The sequence below is a fragment of the Lygodium microphyllum genome, chromosome 22 (assembly GCF_053477565.2).
Source record: "Lygodium microphyllum isolate KBCC chromosome 22, Lygodium_microphyllum_v1.1.10, whole genome shotgun sequence".
In the NCBI taxonomy this organism is placed as follows: Eukaryota; Viridiplantae; Streptophyta; class Polypodiopsida; order Schizaeales; family Lygodiaceae; genus Lygodium; species Lygodium microphyllum.
The window spans coordinates 106,219,769-106,244,873 of NC_141156.1; the positions used below are offsets into that span (position 1 = coordinate 106,219,769).

Genomic DNA, 25,105 nt, shown 5'->3' on the forward strand with positions numbered 1-25,105 from the left:
CTCAAGCAACCCATATTTTCATGGGAACCTTTGGGATGTCTTTAAACAAAAAGAAGAAACTTTTAGTATTGTAAATCATGCAAAAAACAAATCAAGCTTGCAATCTAATTAGGAGAATGATCATTTAGTAAAAGTAATCTATTTTTTCAATATCTCCAATAACATTCTCAGAGCTATTTAAAAAAAAAAATTCATATGCTTTAATTGAGACTTAAATTTGATTTTTCCATCTAATAACATTAGAAAGCCCCATTAAACTCCAATTTCTTTTTATGCACATGTTATTTGAAATATAGTGAAATATGGAGTAAATAAGCTCTAGGCCACATAGGTACCTTGCAATTACATTTGTGGCAAATTACAAGCCTAGCAATAAGAGTGTGCCAATTTTTTATGATGGGTAGATCCATTGGCAATGTTCAAGATGAGGTTGCATTTTGCAAGGAGAAAGTTCAAAAGATAAGGAATTCCCAAAAGTGCCATATCATATCAATTGAATGTTATTATAAAGAGTACATCTCATTGCTTGTGAAGCCATACGTTCCTTTAAAAAAAGAATATTATTAGACCTAACATGAATCAAATGGAAAGACTTACCTTGAATGAAGAAACTACCCTAAAATGCTAGTTAACATTCTAAGTAAGGCTAAAATGATTGACCTTAAAAAAAGGCTATGCTACATAGGTATATAATGTTTGGGAAAAAAGTACAATTTCAAATTGAAGGGGTTTTTATATTGATTCTCATAAACTTTTGTCATGGACATTGAGTTATAAAGAAAACATGCAATTATTGTTCGACTCTAAGAGTGGTTTTGACATCCATGATTGAAAGTTTCACTTGTAAACTATTTTGAAAGGAATGTCCTTGGTTGTCTGTAGAAATAGGCATATACAATGGTATATGGATGTGTGTATAGCTAGCTGCACACATGCTTAATGCATAAACAAGAGGGGTACAATGATTAAGATTAAATTAGCATGCACATGTATGCATATATATATATATATATATGCATGCACATGCTTCTTTCATGCATGGGTGCATGCCCTGTGCAGGTATGGAGATATGTATGGGTATGCATTTGTGTATGTGTATGTGTATGTGGGAGTCTATGAGTTTGGTATGGGGGCATGCATGGATGTGATTGTTTGTTGGTTCCTAGGGAAAGCATTGCATGGCTACATGGAGGGGGGGGACGGCAGAGCATGCTGGCAAAGAGATTCACGTGAAGAGGCCAGGCTTTTGTGTTGACGTACGTGAGTGTCGTGTCGCCTTGCAAACAGACTCTCTCTCTCTCTCTGGGTTTCTTCTCCTCAAAGCTGGCCTTCATATCCGGGAGGGGGGCGGGGGGGTGTGCACAGGCCACCAAATTACATGATGATGGTGATGATGAGGGTGGCCTGCACCTTCTCCTCCTCCTCCTCCTCCTCCTCCTCCTCCTCCCCCCTCCTCCTCCTCCTCCTCCTCCTCCTCTTCTTCTGCGCCATCTCCTTGATCGATACAAGAAGCTCTCTCGCTGCTGCAGCTGCCCCTCCCCGGCAGCTAACCAACGTCCCTGCCTTGTTCGTGTTCGGGGACTCCATCGCCGACACAGGCAACAACAATGTGCTTCTCACCTTAGCCCGAGCCGACTTCTCCCCTTATGGCGAGAATTTCATGGATAGCATCCCCACTGGACGATTCTCAGACGGGCCCTTGATAGTGGACTATATAGGTGACCAAATCCTTCCTTTCTTTCACAAATGATTATTGATACTCCTAATTACTCACTAGATGCACTTCAAACAAACAACTTCTCGCATCTCACACTTTGAGAGCTCTCACAACATCATGAGTTTCCACAAGGGATCTACCACATACCTACCCTTCTCTAGTGGAGTCGACCCCATAATGGTTGCTTGGAATTCCCCCTGCCCCCATTAAGAAGCTAGTAGTGGGATAACTCCCTTTAGGGGAGCTCCCGATGTTCACACTACTACAAGGAGATAACACAAAGTTCCCTACAATGGCAAATAGAAAAGACTTTTCATGATAGGGAGAAGCTAGATCACACTTTTTTCCTTCCCTCATTGCCAAGTTCTTAAAAGCTTGGATTCTTTTACATTGTAAAGTGTTTCAATAAAAAGGTACACCAATGTTAATGTAACTCAAGTAAACACATTTTGCAGCCAAATACCTTGGACTTCCATTCGTGCCACCCTTCCTAACAGCTGGAGACAATCTTATTCAAGGGGTGTGTTTCGCATCAGCAGGATCTGGAATATTTGACTCCACAGGGGAGATATATGTAATTATCTCTCTCTCTCTCTATCTCTCTAGGTGAAAATTCATACTTGATTGAAATAAATGAAAGGGAAAAAGGAAGAACTACAAAGGAAAACTTAGTTAATGCAATTTTATTATTCATTTTTTCGTGTTCACATGGAAGAATCAAACAAGGATAACATTACTTAAAACTATTGAATGGGTAACCATTGATAATGCAACCAATGAAGAAAGTTAGTTTAAGCAATCCACCAAATGCAACTAATGAGGATGTCATTTGGGGTTATTCAATGAGCCATTTATTATGTCTACTGGAGAAAATCAACATCCATTCTCTAAGAATGTTTTGGAGGTCATCGTGATAATGTAGGTTAGGCATGTCGATTGTGAGAAATTTCAAGTAGGGTGCAAACAATCTAATTAGATTTATAATAAGATTTCCAAAAGAGAACAAGTATTGGATGACTAATGTGATTATAACCCTAGTCTGTATAGTCCAAATAGACATTTTGCATGTACATGAGGAATTGGGAAGTTACTAAGTTGAGAATAGATGTGACCGTCGCATGATTGAGGAAAATCTATGTGATTGCCATATAATGATCTTAGGGTGTTGAAAATGGTCTAGATTCTAGCCCTAAATGCCTCAAAAGGTGTCATGAACCATTTTCTCCAATTGCTGTAATGACTTTAGGGTGCTAAAAATAGTCTAGATTCTGGCCCTAAATGGCTCAAAGGCTATCATGAACCATTTTCTCCAATTGGTATATCCCATAAAACTTTATCCTTATCAAGGTTTTCTACAAGAAGTTATACATTTATGAAAGAGAGAGAAGGAGGATGAAGAAAAGGGAAGCAATATTTCATTCCCTACTTTTTGCTAATATTGATGCTTAGATATCCTACCTTGATCTAATAAAAATAACAAATAGTTCATGATATTTAGTCTTAGAAGCAAGTAATTGAAGTTCAATGAAATGGATCTATAGGAAAAATACAAGCCAAACTCAAAGTTTATGCCCTTAAATATGTAGGTTTCTAGTTTAAGTACAAGTTATGCATATCTTGATCTTTAGACTAAGAAAGAAAATCTAGTATTAATATCAAATCACATTAGTAGTATAAGGATACCAAGGCTATGCAATATTATTGTTAAATGTCTTTAGAAGAAATTTTTTGTGTAGAATGTCTTAAGAAGAAACTATCATTTCCTAGAATTCAAGGGACATTTATATCAGTTGCGATGTATCTCAATGTCTCTCGTACCACAATATTAAATATTAAAGGCTTAAGAAGTTTGGAAAAGCTTCAAAGTTTAGATATCCTCCATATCAAAATTATTAGCATGAAACTTGTCACTAGTCTTCTTACAATAATATAAGAAGGTTACACCACATTCCAATAGTCATGCATATGCTCACTAAATGCTCACTAAATGGTACATAGCATTCCAATGAGGAAGGCATTTACACCATTTCATATAGCTCATATATTCATGGAAAGATATTTAGAATTCATGGCATGCCCAATGGATCATGATTTAGAATTTAGTTAAAAAATCTAGACATCTTTCTAGTGTCTAAGAACTCATATTTGCTTTGCTACAATTAGCACCCTCATACAAATGTGTATATAGAGAGGATAAATCAAGTTTTCTACAATACCTTGGAGATTTAGAATTTAGTAAAAAATTCTAGACATTCTTTCTAGTGTCTATGAACTCATATTTGCTTTGCTACAATTAGCACCCTCATACAAATGTGTATATAGAGAGGATAAATCAAGTCTTCTACAATACCTTGGAGATTGTGAGCATGAATGTCTTCAATGGATCTAGTATCTTCTATGAGTAAAATTTTCATATAATACATACATTTTGTCATCGACACTTGAGGTTCTCCTCTATGCTAGTATCACAGCTAGCGACAACGAAGCCCTACCCTAATGCATGGTTTTAATCTTCATCTCACTACCATGGCTACTCAAATCCTCTCACCATTACCTTTAGTCCTCTAACCACTACCTTTGCACATCACAAGTGAACTTGATTCACTTGTCACATTTTGGGCATTAGGCTAGCTTCACATTTGTTTGGACATTTGTAGCATGTAGGGAAGCTTCATGATGTGTCACATGTGCATTGGCCAAAACATTTGTTTGCATGCGAATATTTTATGTGCCATTTAAACATCACCCAACTTTGCATTTGATTGGATATTAAAAATATGAAGATTTGAACCAATAAGCTAGCACACAAGGAACCAAGCTCTTTAAAGTGGACCAATCACAAATCACTAGAAAGAACCTTAATTTGCTCCATTTTTCTTTATTCGATCAAATATGAAGTAACAATTTTCTTCTAAGGAGAAAAGGAAAATGGGCATCTAGAGAAATTTGCAACATGCCTTAGCTTTTCCATAAAAAATGGCCTTATTCTCATGTGGTAAAAATGTTTTCCAATGTTTCCAATATTCATATAGGTCTTTCAAGTTTAGAAATAGCTAATATCAAAATATCAAAATTGCACTTTATGCACTTGAGGTCTTCTCCTTCAATAGCTATGCCAAAGTTGATATGTAATAAGATATTTACACATGCACCCATAGCCTTTCTAAGCTTCACAAAAAGAATTATCTGGCCCTTTGGGCATTGCATAAAAGTTACAACCAAATAAATAAATTGTAGGTGGGCTTATACAATAATCAAGTGCTAGAGAGCACCCAAAAATACAATAGTTCTATGTTAGAGAAGCACCCAAACATAGTTAGTTCTTCCACATTAAAATTCACACCACTCAAAATAATTATTCTATAGAACTCCATCTAATAATCTACTCACCATAATATAAAATACACAAGTTTCTTGCTATCTATCTATGTGGCATAATGGGACTAGTGCTACACGTGATACCTCATGCAACAAGTCATGAATCATGAAACAAATATATTACAAAAATCCATAGAAAGAAATAAATAAATAACATCTTATTTTCATAGAGATTATCATAAAAGTTATAGTGCAAAGCCTATTAAGGAATGTGAACCCCAATATAGCCTTAGTATAGGCCAAGTAATGAGCAACACTGCATGTACTATACCCCATGGCTTAAAGAAAAAGTCCTCAACCTTCAAGAAGCAACCATGTTTACTATCTTGCTTAATGGTGATGATAGACACTGAAGATATAGCTAAAAGGGCATGTTTTATGGAGCTCATAACCTAGATTATGGAAATTGTCTATAGAGAAGAAGGAGCAAAAGTAAGAGGGTAGTCACCTTGGCACATTGTTGCTCTCACTAGTTTTAAAAGAAATGGTGGCATTAGACATATCCAAAGTTACAATTTAACTCTCATCAAGCTCAAGCTCAACCTCCACACTCGAGTTCCTACATGCTTTTTAAACTCCTTGAGCTCTAACTTTAACCCTATGCTTGAGATGCCACATGATCTTAAGCTCCTCCTTTGTATGCTTGTAGAGAGAGAGATGCGCATATTAGGTTGGTAGAATGTTGAACTACATCACTCCCTTACTATCCACAATCTCAAAAATAATGAATGACACTTACTTCTGTATACCCACTCTTGGGCATTAATTTTTGTACAAGGGCATGTAGGCACATGGGCCTTTAATTCACTAAGCACTCCATTTGCATGACCAAAAGAGATGGAATACATGCTCAACCTTGTCCTGATAGAAAGGACTCATCTTTGCTCTGGTACAACTTAGTACACTCAGAAAAATGGTTATACAAAGGCTGTAAATCAACTATTTAGTAATATCAAGTAGATTGTGGTCATGCAGAATGTCATTATAGTGGATCCAATATCTTCAAGTAGTAAAATTTGCATACAATGCATCCTACTTGCATCCTATCACCATCGCATTGATATATATCCATTTAGGATGTTATATGGGAAGAAAAAATGATCTAATCTTGGAATGAGATAAAGTAACATGAATATAAATATTTACATCTCAAAGGATAATCAAGCTCTGAAGGAGCACTTAAGCTTAGACAAGGATACATACATGGGCCCACCTTTCTTAATAGTTTGAATCTTCTTAATAATGCTATCAGAGTAAGAGGAAAAATGATAACCAACTTTAGCTATAATCATAGGGTAACCTTGAAATAAAACTTTTATCTCTAAGGGTCTATGTTTGTCTAAGAGAGAAACTAGTAATGATATTTCAAGAATCAACTAATCCTTCCTTTACACCTAACAAATGCTTATCTCTATGTGCTTTTGTCATGGTTCAACAATGGAATCTTGAATTTTCCTCTAGGGAGAACCACTCCATTTGCATCCTCAAACAAGATGGAACACATTCTCAACCTTAAAAATTCATTTGTGATGATTTTCCAACAAAACATATTAAATTTTCTTCAAATTATAAGAGAGTTATGAAGAAAGGGACTCAAAAGAAGTGCATTTTTTAGATGCCACTTGAGGGTTGTGAAGCTCTTGAGATATTCTTCAAGGTATGAAAGTGTAGACAAAGGCCTTCTTGATAAAGCATAATGTTGCTGCCATAGATAGTGGTATTTGAGTGGTTCTTAGAAAAACATAGTCTAAACTTGGCTTTAGGAGAATAAGCAATTACTTAGAAGAAAACATAATTTGAACTTAATCTTGAGGGGGACCACTCTCACATTGTAAGTGACATGCATAGGGGGTACATAGGTATAATAAGCCTCCAAGATTTCAACAAAAGTGGAATATGTTGCACTGTGCATGATTGCATAATGAGGTAGTTGTACCAAGACCATACCAATTTGTATAATGAGATAGTTGTACCAAGACCATATTAATTTGTTCTACCTCCATTTTAGTGATGACAAAGAGGAAGATCTTTATGGGAAGGTCATCAAGGCTTGATGATTCTACTCTCTTGATCTCATATTTATACCAATGTGGAAGAGTGTCAAGCCTAGATCCTGATAGAATTGGAGTAGAAGAAACTTCAACCTTTCATAATATAAGCACCCGAGTTATTTCTCTTTCGCCCTTTAGGGTTATTCATTTCTTATTCATGATATTGTTAGAAAGAGATATAATAGATGCTCTTCTGGTTCGTGTCACTTTCCATCTACTCTTTGTTTAGAGTTATCAATTCCATAACTAGTCTTAAAATGACCTATCTACTAGCTAGATGGATGTCAAACTAGGGTTTATAATGACTAGCTCAAGGAGGAGACATTCTTACTTCTAGTGTAAAGGATGACAAATTTTATGTGAGAAAATAATAAAACCTTAGGTGTGTATGTGCTTTAAATGCTCTAAGAGATTACAAACCATCTAGTAAGTACAATAGACAAACATGACAATGCATGCCTATATTAGAAAATGCTACTATCCAACAATTTAAAGTTGCACATAAAACATGCATACTCAAAACAAAGGTAAAATGATGCATCAATATCACGAAAATTTCCAAGAAATGCTATTGGATTATAAGAAAATTAAATGGTAAAGGTCATTGCACTACCATTCAAGTGAGGTAAAGGAAACAAAATATTGACAAAATTTCACATTGATATAATCATGATCAACACTCACATGAATCTGTCCTATAAAAAACTTAATAGAAGCCATCCTAAACAAATTTATTGTTTTGAGGTTCATCTAGATCAGTAGTACCATTTTTTCCTACTAGCTCACTACTATATTGGTAAGAATTCTAAAATGTATTTGGGTTTTTTGCATGTTGTGTGAGTTGAGGTGAAAATAGCTAAAGATAAAGGTGGACAACTCATTCTTAATTGCTTATTGGAATATTGCTTAAATAGTGTGGATGCATCAAAACAACTGATAGATTTTTCAACATCTTCATAAAAGGAACAAAGGATAGGACATAGAGGGACAAGAATGTGCTCTAAAGTGCCTATTATATACTCAAGAAGACATTCTTCAATATGCAAGATTGAGAACAAAGCATCATCTTTTGACACCTACAAAGCTTATACTCGGAAAAATTTTCCAAAATTTAAACTCAATGAGAACATAAATATCTCCCTATTTTTAATTTCTATGTGCAACTTTGCAATGTGACATTAACATCTTTTGGATCTTAATTTGTCTAATTTCAATGACTAAACAATTAACATGTAATTTAGTGTCTAGCAAACCTCAAACTATTAGGATTAGTTGGTAAGACCACACAACTCTTTGGCGGAGCTCTTTACATTGTTGGGATTGTATTTTTATTAAAGAAATTAAAATGATTTCTCAATCATGTTTTATAAAGCTTGACTATGTAATGGTTGACATGTGCTATATGAAAACTCATATTTATGGGTTGATTTTACAGGGACAATACATATCCTTGTCACAACAAATAGATAAATTCAATGAAGTGAAAGAACAACTCATTCAAAAGCTTGGGAATGAAGAAGCTTCACTCTTGATCTCAAAGTCTGTTTATGTCATCATAACAGGAAGTGATGACTTTTTGCAACATTATCGTGCTCTTTCAATTCTTATTAATTCACCAAACAAGGAGACTTACTTTTCCAAATCCTTTCAAGAAAGTCTACTATCAAAATTTGTTACCCAAATACAAGTAAGTAGTTTCTTATTATGTTATTCAAAACATTCATATTCTTTGCAATCAACACATCATATTTTCACAAAGTTTTATATTCAACATATTTACTTCAATACATGTTGATTTACAATCAATATCATTGTGATTAAGTTTTCTTGCATAAACATGGTATAAAATTCCATAGTGGTCAAGTGAAGGTAATTGCACATGGGTGCATGTGTGTAGACATGCCAATTTGATTCTCAATGTAATTATAGTTCTATTGTTTGATGGTCAAAGCTTTCAAAATGGGCCCATAGTTAAATTTTGATTAGAGCTATCACTGGATTTTCATGTTTTTACATGATTTATAATTATAATTGAATCCCAATTGGTGAGGCTAGGGACTACATTGGCAACAACCATTTAATCTACAAAAGGATGTGCCCATGCTTGTCATCTCTTGCACCTTGTATGTGTGGGTGAAAGTGAATAATACTTGTTTGACAAGACGGACCATGAAACTCTTAACACATTTACACATTTTTCTAGCTTTAACCAAAGAGGAGTTTGTAATGTATGTAACCACATTTAAGTGTTGAGATCGTGTGCTTGAGATGGCAAAGTGAGAGAAAACACAAATATGGGATGAAAACAGTTAGAATAGCCCTAGAATCCATTCTACTTTAATGCAACTCATTGGATTGGATGGAATCTTGCTTAGAAAGATATGACATAAACAACTATCAAGATTTGTTTTTGTAGGAATCCACTCTCAATTGGATGATTTGTTAGGAAGCAAAGGATCCATTGATATTAGGTTTCAATTTAGTGATAAAACTCCTTTTTTTAACCAACTTATTGAAATGACATCCAAATTGATACCTTGGTGGAATAAATTTGTCTCTCTAATCTATGATAGGAACATATAGCCTCTAAACCCTTGCTAATTGATTCTTAGTTGGCTTGTTGAGATAAGAAGAACATTTGCCAATAGTACCTCAAGCCATCATGGACCCCTTAAGATTAGACAAAGAAGCATACGATGGTCCAACTAAAATAATTGTCCAAAATGTAGCCAATATATGGGAGGCATCCAAGTCTATGTGCATTCATGTCAATAAAAGCATAAGGATGAAGCATAATACATCGAGCTCCTTATGTAGCTCAAATATATTTTTTCTTGGAATTACTTTCATATGAAGGGAAGTGAACTCAAAACTAATAACACATCATTCATTGTTTGAAAACCATCAAGAGGAGATAGCTAGAGAAACAGAGTGAAAGGGAATGTCATCCTATGATATTCATCTGACTCATCCTCTTCCTCTTAATCAATGATTATGCCCATTAAGCCAAATGACATTTAAATAAAGGTTATAATACCTTTTTAAAAAAAGTATAAGGGCCTTAGACTTGGAATTTTTTTGCTCTTGCTACCATACCATTTTTTGATGTGTTGGTAAGAGATAATTGAGAGAGAGAGAGAGAGAGAGAGAGAGAGAGAGAGAGAGAGAGAGAGAGAGAGAGAGAGAGAGAGAGAGAGAGAGAGAGAGAGAGAGAGAGAGAGAGAGAGAGAGAGAGAGAGAGAGAGAGAGAGAGAGAGAGAGAGAGAGAGAGAGAGAGAGAGAGAGAGAGAGAGAGAGAGAGAGAGAGAGAGAGAGAGAGAGAGAGAGAGAGAGAGAGAGAGAGAGAGAGAGAGAGAGAGAGATGCTTTGGCTATTTAGGGTGCCCAATCTAGATGTCAACTCAAGGGGTAATGAATGGCGCTCAAAAGGAGTGTTTCGAGTGTAAAGATGATTGAGATATAAATTAGACATATATCTTAATAGTAGATAGAGAGGCAAAGTACTCGAAATATTCATAGTAAAGGTATTTCTTAGATTCCAATAGAGAAACCTTCTTGCAAGGGTAATAAGCTAGAATCATATGAATCATGGTTGTTATCCAAAGTATCACTCGCTATGGATCAGCCCCCATACTAAAACATCAATTTATTGATTGAGAAATAAGTAAAAGAAGAAGTAGATGCAAGCAAGACCTGAAGCAATGTGTCAAGACTACCACTAGTAAAGTTTGGAATCAATGCTTGCACTAGTCCTTCAAGGTGGAAGGAGAAAAGTAGACCCAAACTAAAGAGTCCAAACAAAGAAATTCCAACCTTTTATGGAAAAATAGTAAGGTAGTAAGAAGAATCCATGAACTAAGTTGTTAAGGAGATGGTACACAAATGAGTGTTCTTGGTAGGCCATTGAGAAAAAGATTAAGAAGAGTTAGAGCCTACACTTTCACCTTCCAAAAAACAGAAAACAGAAGGCCCTCATGTGCTTCCCATGAAAAAGCATGTAAGCGCATAGAGAACCTTTATTTGGTAGTGTTAATACCCATGAGTATTCCATTGTTGGCATGTGGATAGTGCTTCTATTCTACCAATGGATTTCCCTCGACATTCTAATGTAGCTAGCAATGTTAGAATGCATGTGGATATGCATTGGTGATTGTTGGCATGTGGCATGTGGATATGCATATCCCTCGACATTGTTGACATGTGGATAGTACATCAATCACTCATCAATCACCAATGCATATCCCTCGACATTCTAATGTAGCTATCAATGCTAGAATCACACACTACCCATTAAATATGCTTACACATTGCAAATTTCAAGCTCTCTCTATCTTTGACATGCCCATTGCATATGAAAAACTTATTAGTAATCTCCTCCTAACAACTTGTAGGTATCTACTCCAATATCTTACATAAGCATTGCCATATGTGCAAAGTTTTTCACAAGAAAGAGGGGTCATGAAGACTAATGAATAATATGGTGAAGGTCCACCTAAATGATAATATCTAATTACTTTGAGAAGAATGTTTTCACCTAATATGAGGCCCCAAACCACCAACTTTCCAAGTAGAGCCTACATCTCATACTTGAAGTCAATGATTCTCAAGATACCATTTGTTTGTATGGGATTATGGTTTGACATTGCACTTAAGCTCAAGAATCCTAGATGCTTATAATCTAGAGCATAGAATTATTTGAACATAGCAACATAGTTGTACATGTTTACAAGAAATACCAATGGAAATAAATGTACTAGGGTGTCATTAGAAAGGCAAGTTGAAAAGAAAGAATTTTCCTACTAAAGAAATGCATATCGTGCTCCAATGCATAATCTTTCATTGAATGGAGTTTTTGACTCCAAAATGATGGGTATTTGAAATTTGAGGGCCACTTGGAACTGAATTTACTTGGTCAACTACCCTCGACTATATTATTTGAAGTCTAGGAAAGGTCCCCAACCTATAATGAACCAAAAAGCTTGCACCGCATTTTTTATTCTTATTCCCAAGTAATAGTAAAAATACCATTAGACCTAATCTACCCTCTTCCACATCACTACTTCATCCTCAACATGCAAGTTGTATCCTATTTGCATACTCCAAGCCATTAAACTTTGTCTTGATCATTACAAGGATGTTGAAGCTTGTAAGCCCATGGATTCCTAATGGAGAAATAGGACATTGCCTCCACAAATATTAGAAAAAATTATGGAGCCAATGGACATACCTACCTCATAATTGATCTCTCAAACTAGAACACCTTTGCCTTTCACCATTGTATGATCATCTTGCTAATTCATTGCAAAGGGAATCATAATACATGGTAGGATGTCCCAATCAAGACATTTTCTTAGATTCTAGAAGAACCAAATATTATTTTCCTACCTAGACCTCTTGTTCCACTCCATGGCCTAAAAAAAGATAAATATATTTTCGAAGATACTCTCTCACACAATAGGCAAAGTTTGCTACTTGAGTCATCTTTCTTAATGCCTTGTAGGTCACCATGATAGAAGATTAATGGGGTACCATGGGCTAAGCTAACCAATCCTCTTGAGACAAACTACTTTGTCATAGAGACTAAGAGGCATCCACCTTGAGTTGATGATCTCCTAAAAAGTTGTAAGTAGAAAAATAATCACTTCCTCCTAGAAAATGAGAAAGAAGGCCTCGGAGAGGCCATCCTTGCATTTGCACTTTTTCTTCACTTACATTTGAAACACCTAGAGCAACCCCTTCTCTACAAAGGTTGCCAAGAGGGAGTGACCTATTCCCCTAGTGAGTAGAGTCTAGATGCACTCCTAAACATCCTCCCTCATCAAAGAAGTCGTGCTAAGACTTTGTCATGATAAAACTATTACTTGTGAAATTTTGTGGCCAACCCCATGACCTCCTTTGGGCTAGTTTAAGCTCACCCATATTGATCCTAGAAATTTACCATTTGATTCAAAAAGCGCCAAGCTAATGTACCTAAAATAAATCTCTACACAAAATAACTTAGAAAGGAGATAAAAAGGACATCCTAATTAAATGGGGACCTCAATTCAGCTTATAGAGTACTCACTAAGGCACTAGTAAGAAGCCCAACAAACCACTTAGATGGTTGGATAATAAAGGAAACATATGGATTCATGTAAGGAAGTTGTATCTTGGACTCCATAATTGTCTTGTGGGAGGGGCTTGAATACACCTAGAAAACTAAACAATATTTTATTGCTTTAAACATTAGCTTTACTAAAGCATATGAGAGAGACTTGATTGGAAATTTATCTTTCCATTATTACAAGATATGGGACTTATCACCATATTAGAGAATTTGGGAATATTCCAAGTTTCACTTTCAAATAAGGGATAAAGATTTGACCATGTGGCTAAATCTTAACCCATGCTTCAAAGTGGGACTTGGAAAGACAATCTATATAGTAATTAGGGTAGACTTCACTTTCAAGAAGGGGACAGTATTTGATCATATGGCCAAATATTAACTATATTGAGAATTTCCAAACTATATGAGAATTCCCAAAATTCCTAGTATAGTGTTACTTGGCAAAATATTTATGAAATTTATGGGATTTCTTATTAGTAATGCCTTTGTTAGAATAGCTAGTGAAATACTTGTCACTTTTCCTTAAGAAGATATATTAGGCAAGGGTACTGCCGCTTTGCAATTTAGATATGGTATTAAATGAATTTATTGATGATAGGAATGGTGTGGTAAAAACGTAAGCACTTTCAATTCACTCATTTTGGAATTATTTGGAAACTTTTGTAAAGCTTCAAGGTTAGTGGTTAACCCTTCAAATATGGGCATTATAACATAAACAAAGACCCTTCAAGGTGTTCACTTACAGAAGGATACAATGTCATAGCGGAAGGTAAAATCTTTAGACTTCTAGACATACCAAAGTGGTTTGTGGTGACTCAAAGACAAATATGATTGGGAGACTAAAGAGAAAAATTAAAGAAATGGAAGGGGCTCCAATTCAATCCAGCAACTAGCGCTATAGTATAATAATCCTAGCTACCATCTACTACATATCTTGTTGGAGAACCCCTACTTAAGAATTGAAATAACAAGAGAGCTTATCTAGAAATTTCTTATGGTTTGGAGAGAATAATACTTGGGCTCTCCCACCTTAATGAAATGGCCAATAGAATGGTATCCAAATGGATTGTGAAGAGGACTAGAGGTGGAAACGCCTTCATCCCATACAATCAACTTTAGCCGCATAAAATTGAAAGCTAAGGATTCTTCTAATCAAAATAGAAGCCTTTTGCAAGCTTGATTCAAGTATAAACACCTAAATTTAGTCCTCTTCCCAAACCACAACTTTGCCTTACCATGGAGTAACCTAGAGTATATCTAGTTTAATCGCTTTCATTTTTCTATAGATCGTGTCCAAAATCCTTTAGATTGCACGATCTTCAAGAAGGGAATTACATGCTACGGATTATCTCTAGCCATCTAGAATTAGATGAGAAGTTTTTACCTTTGGAATATTTGGATTTGCAAGAATAAAATAATATTCAATAATGAATATGTGGATCCCATGGCATGGGTTTACATTTGATGTTTTTTAATAATGCAAGATGGATTGAGATAAAATCTTAAGAAAACAAGTGGAACAAGAACTAGTAAGAAAAGCTAAAGTAGACATCTCATTCCCAAGTGATGAACCTAGAAAGTTGGATCCACTTGCTAACCTCCTGAAGTCTGACAACATCAACCCACAAGAGAAAGCCTTACAAGTATCTCAAATGGGTTGAAAGCAAAGCTATTGAGGCTGATGCTCTCTAATATTCTATAAACAACCATGTGCATGGAAACAAAGAAAATAGAGCACCCCAACACAAAGTACCACTATTTGTCTGATGCATGTAACTATTAGGCTAGAAGGCCATGATTGTGGTACTAAAACCATAAGTTATGGGGCAAAGATCTTATTTAAGTGTTAACTCTTCTCTTTTTTACCTTTAAAAATATTTATATTTCCACTTTTCAAACAAGAAAAGAAACTTGTAAGTTGGGAGGTGGACAAAGGTGTCATTGTGAATGGAGCCCCTCTTAGGAGGAGTAATGCATCATAGTTGCAACATTAAATGTTGTCACACTTGTAAGTTTTAACCTTTCCTATAAACAAATATCACAATAAATGAAGATTTCATGAACATTCTTACACTCTTTCCTATAGAAACTAAATTCCTTTGAGCTTCATTGTTCTTTCATGGAATAGACTCACAAACTACTTGAACCAATGCTTAGACTACCCTTTGATACTTTGATTAGTTGTAATTAAGCCCCAATTTTTAATGGTCTTTCTTAGGCTTTGTGACTTGAGAAATTCAACTGAGTGATGTATTAGCACTATTGGTTTACGTCACTAGTATGGGCATCAGTTCTTTGATGCCTCATGAAGAGCCAAGTATGGTCTTCAATGTTCCTATTCAATTGCATATTGTACCCATTGTTTCAATTCAATTGATAGTGACTTCAATGAAATGATTTGGGATGTGATGCATGCAATCTCTTATTATGGCCATAAGATCTCAATCTACATGCCCTCCAATGTCTCAACCAAATCCTTTGTATGTTGGATCACATGTTCAAACATATTTGATGGTTCTTGATTGACTTATCTTTTGATCAAAGTCTACTCTACTTGATGCATGTTAAAATTGGTTCAAAATGATGTGGTCTTTTCCTCCCTTGTTGGTTTTTTCTATGCATTCAATTTTAGTTGCTACTATTCAATGTTGATGATATGGATACACATAATGTTCTCTTAGGTTGTGGTCAATATAGTACTACCGTATGTGTTCCATAAAGGAAGCAAACCTTCAAACTATAAATAGGTGCATCATTCTGGATGTAGATACACACATAATACTAGATTTAGGACTCACTTCTTGAGTTTGCACAATGGTGAAGCTGTATCTGGTCATGTAGAAGCTTTTCAAGTCCTAAGGATACAAAATTATAAAATACAAGGATAAGCAAGAATTTTGATGTGCCTTTAGACAAATGAAGGCTTGCCAAAGGGTTCAATGGAGCAAATATTACTCAATAAAAGGCTTGGATGGGTTGGTAACTTTTATGACAATTATTAATCATGTAATGTGAAGATCTTGTGAGTCTTCTTAAGGTGATTGATGTTTTATAGAATTTATTTATATTAAAAATTATGCAAAAAAGATTGCACGTGGATTGGAGGCATCAATGCATTGATGCTCATATATCTTCAACAAACATCAAAATATAGGCATAATTCTCAATATGTACAGAGAATGCTTACATATTAAAAAGAGAGAAGGTGCAAGATAGCTAGGGCTAGTTTAAAAGAGATGATCTACCATTGAATTTTACCCATCATACTTGTTGAAAAGTTCAAAATCTAACAACTCATAAAGGTCTAGCAAGCCCTTGAAGATCAAATAACTAACCCTTTCTATCTTTTGATGGAAGATACAAGCATAGAAGAATCAATATAAGTAGGTTTGCTACTAATATTTTTTAAAACACTACCACATAAAAAAATATTAGAGCTACCATTGTAGCTCAAAAAAAACATCTCTAATTTTGATCAAAAGCAACCATTATCTATCTAATGGCACTTGTGCACATCATTTGGGTGTATAGGCTCAAGAAAGGCAATGAAATTTAGAGTGGTTACTCATAGGGTGAAGGCTACCCACAAATACATTAAAGAATCCATGAAAACCTTGCTTTTACATGTCAGGTGGCAGAGGTTCCTTTTGACATTCTTGGTTCATTTACTACATTACTTACTCATTCTTTCCATTATTTTGGGCAAGGGAAATGCACTACTCCCATAAGACTTTGTATCTTTTTGATAGTGCCATGAATGAATTCCACTAGTGAAAAAAGAAGAAGCTAGAGTATGCTTTGGTAGTTAGACAAAGCGTGAAAACCATTAGATACAAGCCCACATGTGAAAAATTGTTTGTTGCATTGTGTGTAAAGGGGAGTGGATAAGAGACTTCTTGTTGCCAAAATATATGTTCTAAAAAAAAGGGCATTTTCCATTGACATATATGTGGACTACAGATTAGAGAAGTGATGTGTAACCAATCTTAAAATCAAGTAGCTATTCTCATGGGGGGGCTTTTTTTGGGGGTTTATTAAAGGTTTAAAAAAAAAAACTAGAAACCCCCTGTCACATTGGGGGGGGGGGGGGGGTTCCTTGTTGTCTAAACCCCCCCCCCCTCCCCCCCCCCCACCTCCCCCCCCCCTCCCCTTCCTATTGAGAAATCCTCCCACAAGTGTTTCTCCAAATGAAAACCTTTCTCATTTTTGGTAGAAGGATTCAAGGTCCACCTCCACCATCTTGAATTTAGGGAAAATCAATGTATTTTAATATTTTCTTTGGAGTAGGGGGTTTTCCAAAATTTCCTATGTGTCCTCAATTTCCTTTCGGAAATGAAAAACTCTTTAGAAAAACTTTTTTCTATTGGAAACCCATATGTGGATAGCTCACATGGTTTTTTTTTTTTGGATGAGTTGTAGCCTTTTTTTTGGGGGGGGGGGGGATTGTGTGTTCCTATAGTGACAGATTGAACCATTTAAATCAAGCTACAAGAGCTCTATGGGGCCCCTCTCGATTTATTCCAAGTAATAACTAGACCATTTTCTTGTAAATAAAGTAACCCCCTTTTATAGTAAGAAGAAATTTTTAAAAAGGGCATCACATGTAGTTTACTTTACTTGCTAGACTTCTAACAATATGCACATGGCATGGCCATCATTTAAGCAAAAATTGACAAGGATTTTTAAATAAGGGAAAGGGGAGTTACCAAGAGGGAGAGAGAGGGAGGCGTTGACTACAGGGGTGCTCCCACAAAAGTGCAAATAGCAATTGTATGATAACACACACACACACACACACACACACACACACACACACACACACACACACACACACACACACACACACACACACACACACACACACACACACACACACACACACACACACACACACACACACACACACACACACACACACACACACACACACACACACACACACACACACACACACACACACACACACACACACACACACACACACACACACACACACACACACACACACACACACACACACACACACACACACACACACACACACACACACACACACACACACACACACACACACACACACACACACACACACACACACACACACACACACACACACACACACACACACACACACACACACACACACACACACACACACACACACACACACACACACACACACACACACACACACACACACACACACACACACACACACACACACACCCACGCACGCACGCACGCACGCACGCACGCACACACACACACCCACACACACACACACACACACACACACACACACACACACACACACACACACACACACACACACACACACACACACACACACACACACACACACACACACACACACACACACACACACACACACACACACACACACACACACACACACCCACGCACGCACACACACACACACACACACACACACACACACACAAAAGAATGATTACACACATGCAATAATGGTACTAAATGCAAACACAAATCCAAAAAAGCTAGTACAAAGAAATGTTGGTGTGAATGCAGACACAAACATAGGTGTTTGTGGATGCCAATGCGACTAGGTGAGTGCATAGGAATGCTATCCTCTATTGTTGTTTCCTCATTGCTCATTTGTGGGATATTCCTAACATGCATCCCTATCCTACCAAGCCTTTTTTATGTCCATTGTGACCCTTAATGGAGTTAATAGTACTATGCCACCAATTTAAATATACATGTAACATGTCTATCAAATCACTACTTCCTTTGAATCTTGTCAATATTAAGCCCATGGTTTGATGGTGGAATAGTTACATTTAACCATTCAGATTCTCTAACCTTGACGTCCAAGAATTCAATCACAATTTTCCCTTGCGTAGTTATTCTAAGGCTAGGGATGAGGAATTCTATTGCCATATAAGATTTTATCCATACAACAATTAACACATTCATCTAGCGATTATTTTGCAAGTAGTTGTTAAAACCATTGGAATTTGGGCTAGCATAAAAAAGGAGTCTAGGTTAGCAAGAAAATGATGGGACATTACAAAGTGATATCCCATCAAGTTTGCAACTCAAAAAAATTATTAAAAATTGAATTCTAGTAACAACACAGTGATTTCTCATTCATTTCAAGTATCACCCATATATCATGGCTTATTTACAAGAGCAAGGAGAGTGGATGGTCAAGATAAATACCAAGGAGAGATAAGAACATAATTTCTATTTCATTTAGATTGTGGCTAGGCCCTCCCACTCAATTGCAATTAACTTTAGATTCTACCAACCATTTTCCATTGAAGATGACACAATCATCCATTTGGTGTTGTCTTGGCTATCTAAGGATAATCTCCAATATTGTATTTAGATGTAGCAATGTGCAAGTGAAGTTGAAACATTAATGGGATGAGCTACATAGGATAAATATATTGCAGAGCATCCTTTTCAATTTTTTATGTGAGTATTGGCACTCCATATCCATTGAGATGACATTAATCTTAGGTGAAGTTAACCTAAGATAAAATATGACAATATCCCACCCCTTGAAACTTTGATCTTCTTGTAATTTGTAAAAGACAAGAGCCATATAGCAAGTATAAACTTGGATATGATGCTATGACATGTTGAGTGAAACTCTTAATATCTACATGTTTCAAAGACATGCTAATATTTCCTAAGATGCTCTTACCATTTGGTGCATGCACACAATCATTCATAATGCAGAATGTATTCTAACTTCTAACATGCCTATCAATTGCTCCCTTAACAACACCTTTTGGGTAGCCTATCAAGAGACAATCCTAATAAACACCATCCAAAACTCCCTTGGAATATCATGGATACTGTTTTTTAGGCTTGCTTGAGTCTACCTTGCAAGGGAAGCTTTGCTCCATACCCACAAGGATTGACTTGAATTTAAAGCTCTTAAACAATACTATGGTTGCCTAACGGTTTATCTAGCATCGATTGATGAGTAGCTACTTGTGAAAATCAACTTGAGATGAAGCAGATCCAGTCATACTTGGTTCAAAGAGGGTGAGAAACAAGGGGGAGCTAGCATATCAACCCCTCTGCCCATGAGGCAAAGTCTCATCCCATCCCTCTAAAACAACACAAGGATGGTTCTAAAATTGATCTTCCTAGGTTAGTCATGTGTCAACTCTTCCTAATTAATTGACATAACATTTTGTGGAAAATATACTGACTTACTAAGACCACCTTACCATAGGAAAAATTCATCCAAAATGTGCCCTCCATCTTCCCATTTAAGAAAGAATTGCTTAGTTGTTTACTTATCTACCATCTTTATTTTGACACATAAAAACAACTTTGGTAATTAGTATGTGAACATAAGGTTTTTTAATATAATTTACGCATAAACATGAAGATAACATCCAACAATCGTTAGAAAACAATAGCAACAATGTATTTATCTACACCTTCTCCAAGCTATAATGGTAATCTAGCATTCTATCCCTTTTTGTCGTTTAGCTTCCCATTTAAGACATGCACATAATTTAGGCATAAACTTGAACACAAAATCCAACAATCTTTAGAAAACAATAGTGATAATGTATTTATCTACACCTTCTCTAAGCTGTAGTGCTAATCCAGTCTTTCGTCCCTTATAGGGGAACCCATATCTAAAGCATTTGGATACCCGTGTCCAAGATCCATGGACACAAAACACAATCCACCCTTTATCTAGAATAGGGTCTTCCAACATCTATAGACATTAGGCCATGAATGTTTTCCAACTCCATCCTAGGCCCAACATGCAATATCCAGAGCTTCCCTAACTCACAAGCTAATGTAGGAGTAAACCAATGCTCCATGGTCGTCTTGAAACCCCTCGCTCTTTGGCTAATATATTGAGTAGTGCCCTTTCAAGTTCTTGCCTTCACCAACATCTTTTTTCCATGGTGTGGTCATGGAGGTGATTCAACCATGTATCAAATCCTTTTCTGAAAGTCTTAAAGTGAGGACAACTCTCCTTATATGGGGATATTTGGGGTTCAAACAAAAACAAGACAAAAGATCCCATCTTTAAACTAAGAAAGCTGATCTTTTCCTATGGCAAGTTTAACATCTCTACAAGACACAATACAACTTAAATAACACCCTTAGATATCCCACAAGGGTCAATAAACTTGCCAACATAATCCTTTAAAGAGTATGATGACTTGAGAAATAATAAATAAATAGCAATCTCAAATTTTTCTTAGGTTGCAAGTCAAGATAATGCATTTCAAGCCTATTCATATCCATAAATCTTTCCCTTTAGAAAGGTGCAACTCTTAACTATGTATAGTCACTTCATTATGACATCACAATGCATTTATTTTTAAACCTAATTTAATTTAGGGATCACTAGGTCCCTTGTAGACTCATCCTTAGGAACTTCCAATCCATGGTTGCAATACAATGGCACTAGTAATCACAGAATACTCATTGGTCATCTACTCACTTTAGTTATCAAAAGGGAGGGTCTCTTTTACTGGCTGGAAATGGCTTGTCAATTATTGTACCACCCTCTCCAAGGAGGAAGGCTTGTTTCATGATTTGAGAAAACATGTTTGAGAATACTACCTTTGAGAGTCACAGAAGAAAATCTAACTCCTAGCAAGTACATGTTTGAGAATACTACCTTTGTCGAAGTGCAATTTACTTCTCATGGAATCACGTCTCTTATTTGTAGCCCAATAGTAGCATACTAGTAGGTCAAATTCATAATCTTACAAACCTTCAAAAAAGTAAGGACTTTTTATGAAGAACCACTGAGTGGATGTGCTTTCTATTTTCAACACAATTGCTTGCAGAGCAAGCATCTATTTTTCATAATTTTGTAGTAGCTATATGTATCTACACCTATATCTACATGGTAAAATCTTAGTAGCTCATTGTCCCAAACATAGGGTTTGCAATTGAATATGACCAACTACATCTAGTTTTCATAATTTTATCTACAATCATATCTACATGGTAGGATTTTAGTAGCTCACTTTTCCAAACTTGTGGTTTGCAATGGAATATGACCAAATACATGAGCTTTAGTTTCTCCTTGATGTTGACCTCCTACAAGATAGGCTATGAATTAAGCTTGTAAATAAAATCACAAAAACTTGCATTAGTACACATAAGAAAAATCCCTAAGGATTTTTAGAGTTGTGCTAGAGTTATGGCCATTTTCTCACCTCTTGAACAATGTAACTTATCTAAGTTGCACACACACACACACACACACACACACACGCGCACGCACGCACGCACGCACGTGCGCACACACACATGCACACACACTATGTATTATGATATAGATAAACCTAAAGCCTTTTCAAAAGCTCTAACATTACGTTTTCAAGCTTTGTTCTTACTATTTTGTGGTTGTGTATGTAGACTCTATATTATCTTGGTGCACGTAGAATTGTAATATTTGGAGTTCCTATTTTGGGTTGTATCCCATCAATGCGAATCAAGGGAAATGGCAATTGCTTATCCTTATTAAATAAAGCAATTCAACGATATAACAATGCATTATTGGGTACCATAACAGAACTACAAAAGCATAACTTTTCTGATGCCGTACTCCTCTACTTTAATACTTATGATGTCGCTTTACAAGCAATAAGACACCCTTCACAATATGGTGAGCATCTAGTACTATATTATCTCATCAACAAAATATTTATTGAGTATAGAAATTTTAGATGGTTTGTTGGTCAAGTTATAATGAAGATCATATTGAACAACTTCATCATTCTATTGATTTGTTTTATTCATCAGGATTTGTAGATGTTACCTCGGCATGTTGTGGGTTGGGAGACTTTAATGGGGCTACACCATGCTTACCTTTGCTTCATCAAGTATGTGAAAATGCCTCAAATCACATCTTTTGGGATTATGTTCATCCAACTAGTGCAGCTTATCGTATTATTGCTGAAAAATTATGGGAAGGACCTATTGAAAGTGTGAGCCCCACCAACTTGAAAAGTATTGCTTTTCATAAATAAGCCCAGAAAACTCATAAGTGCATGCAATTCACCACATATTTCATGCCCTTGCAATCATCATTTTCATGTAATTTTTAAAATTGTATCTACCAATTATATATGGAGTGGACTTGAAGATTTCTTCATATTTTCTTCATTTTCTATTTATTGTTTTTAAAAATAGATCTAGAAAGGTTTCTTCAAACTCATTATTGTAACATGGGGATTATAACATCATAATATTTGAAAAATGTGTGAAAAGCATGGCAAAATTTAGTTAATATAAATCAACATCAACCACAAAAAGCTTAACCTTTACTAAAAGATTAACCTTGAAAATTATAAACACTATCACCATCAAGATATACTTCTTCAAATTTCAAAATTGAATTAACCAAAACTGAAGTACCTCATCTCAAACGGAATAGTGTTACCATTTTATTAAATTATGATAATGATTGGGACTCCAAATGTTTAGCATTCTTGTAAAGCTCAAAAGGTTTAACATCCTTGTAAATATACAATGAGGTGAAAGAGATTAACTTCAAATAATTTATGGCCCTTGAATAATCTCCCTACAAGAAGAACATAGGGTGCTTAAAAATGCCCCTATTCATCAAGAACAAGAACATTTTGGTATATCGTAACCCCTTTTGATACCAGTTTAAGTGAGATTTGAATATTTGAAGGGCATATAGGCATTATAGCTCCTCACATGGAAAAGAAAGCCCATAATGAAATCTATCAATTGTTATGTCTTATTGGGCCACTTCCAAGAAATACTTAAATTGTCAAAGTATTTATAGCTAGTTTAGAGAAGCATATAACATGAGAAAAATAATGGTAAAGCTCACAAAATGTATCGATTGTGATATGCTATTAAAGAATTCTTAACAAAAATACATTTTGATTATGGAGGCTTAATTCTATCTAGAGGATCATACTAGAATAAGTAAGTAGATGTCACAATAATGAATACATAGTGAGGATGTTTGACCTAACCACATGATAGATGGTATATCTTCCAAGTCATTGTTGAATCCTTACTTCCAAATGTCATAAGTAAAGTGTATAATTATGGAACCCAATGGAAGAAAAATTTTAAACATATGGAACAAAGAAATTAATGGCAGTATAGACATTGATGTGGGTGCGTGATGTATACTATGTCATGTAGACAAGAAATCTCACATGGCAACCATACTTGGAAACATCTACAACCTCGCATCTATGGGTACACAAAGTGGAGGCATGTGAAATATTAGCCAAGGCTTAGAACTAGGAGAAAACAATCAAAATTGATGATAACTATCTCAATTACATTTAGCTAGATTCTTTAGTATCATATTTACATCCCTATACCTCTACATTTATTGAGTAATCTATTGAGTGTCTCCATTAGTGATTCTTCATATACTATGGGTACAATGATATGGATATAATAAAAATAGAAAACCATGTTAGAAACATGAATCTGTGGAAACTCATGTTTTTTACTAGAAGGATCCATGTGTGATCTAGGGATGAATAGATGTAGGTCATTAGCGATACGTGTGTTTGGAATTGCATTGGCTAGGTGAGCTAATAAGAAAGAGACAATATACCACCCTGGTCAATTTGAGTGGCTATTAAAGACCTAAGTGGGATTTGAAATAGACCCAAGAATAGTCAAGACTTGTATCAAAGGAAGGCTATGGTGAGTTCAACAACTCTTTCATTCTATGGTGGTTTATATAATACCAGTATCAATATAGAATGATTATGTGAGCTAGTAACACTCATTTTTCAAGTTTAATAATTATGGTGTTCTAACCTTAGGTTGTACTTATATGATGACAATATCATATACATTTTAAAAA

The 25,105-nt window shown here is 35.6% G+C and overlaps 1 protein-coding gene across 1 annotated transcript; it reads left to right on the top strand.

Annotated features, from left to right (window-relative positions):
- The first annotated feature begins 1,316 nt into the window (after nt 1-1,316).
- LOC148017472 (GDSL esterase/lipase At3g53100-like) lies at nt 1,317-23,392 on the top strand. Its single transcript, XM_087662433.1, has 5 exons — nt 1,317-1,718; nt 2,173-2,291; nt 8,582-8,833; nt 22,654-22,903; nt 23,041-23,392. Exons 1-5 carry the CDS (start codon nt 1,379-1,381, stop codon nt 23,265-23,267), a joined length of 1,188 nt encoding a protein of 395 aa, XP_087518559.1. The 5' UTR covers nt 1,317-1,378; the 3' UTR covers nt 23,268-23,392.
- Nucleotides 23,393-25,105: the final 1,713 nt, after the last annotated feature.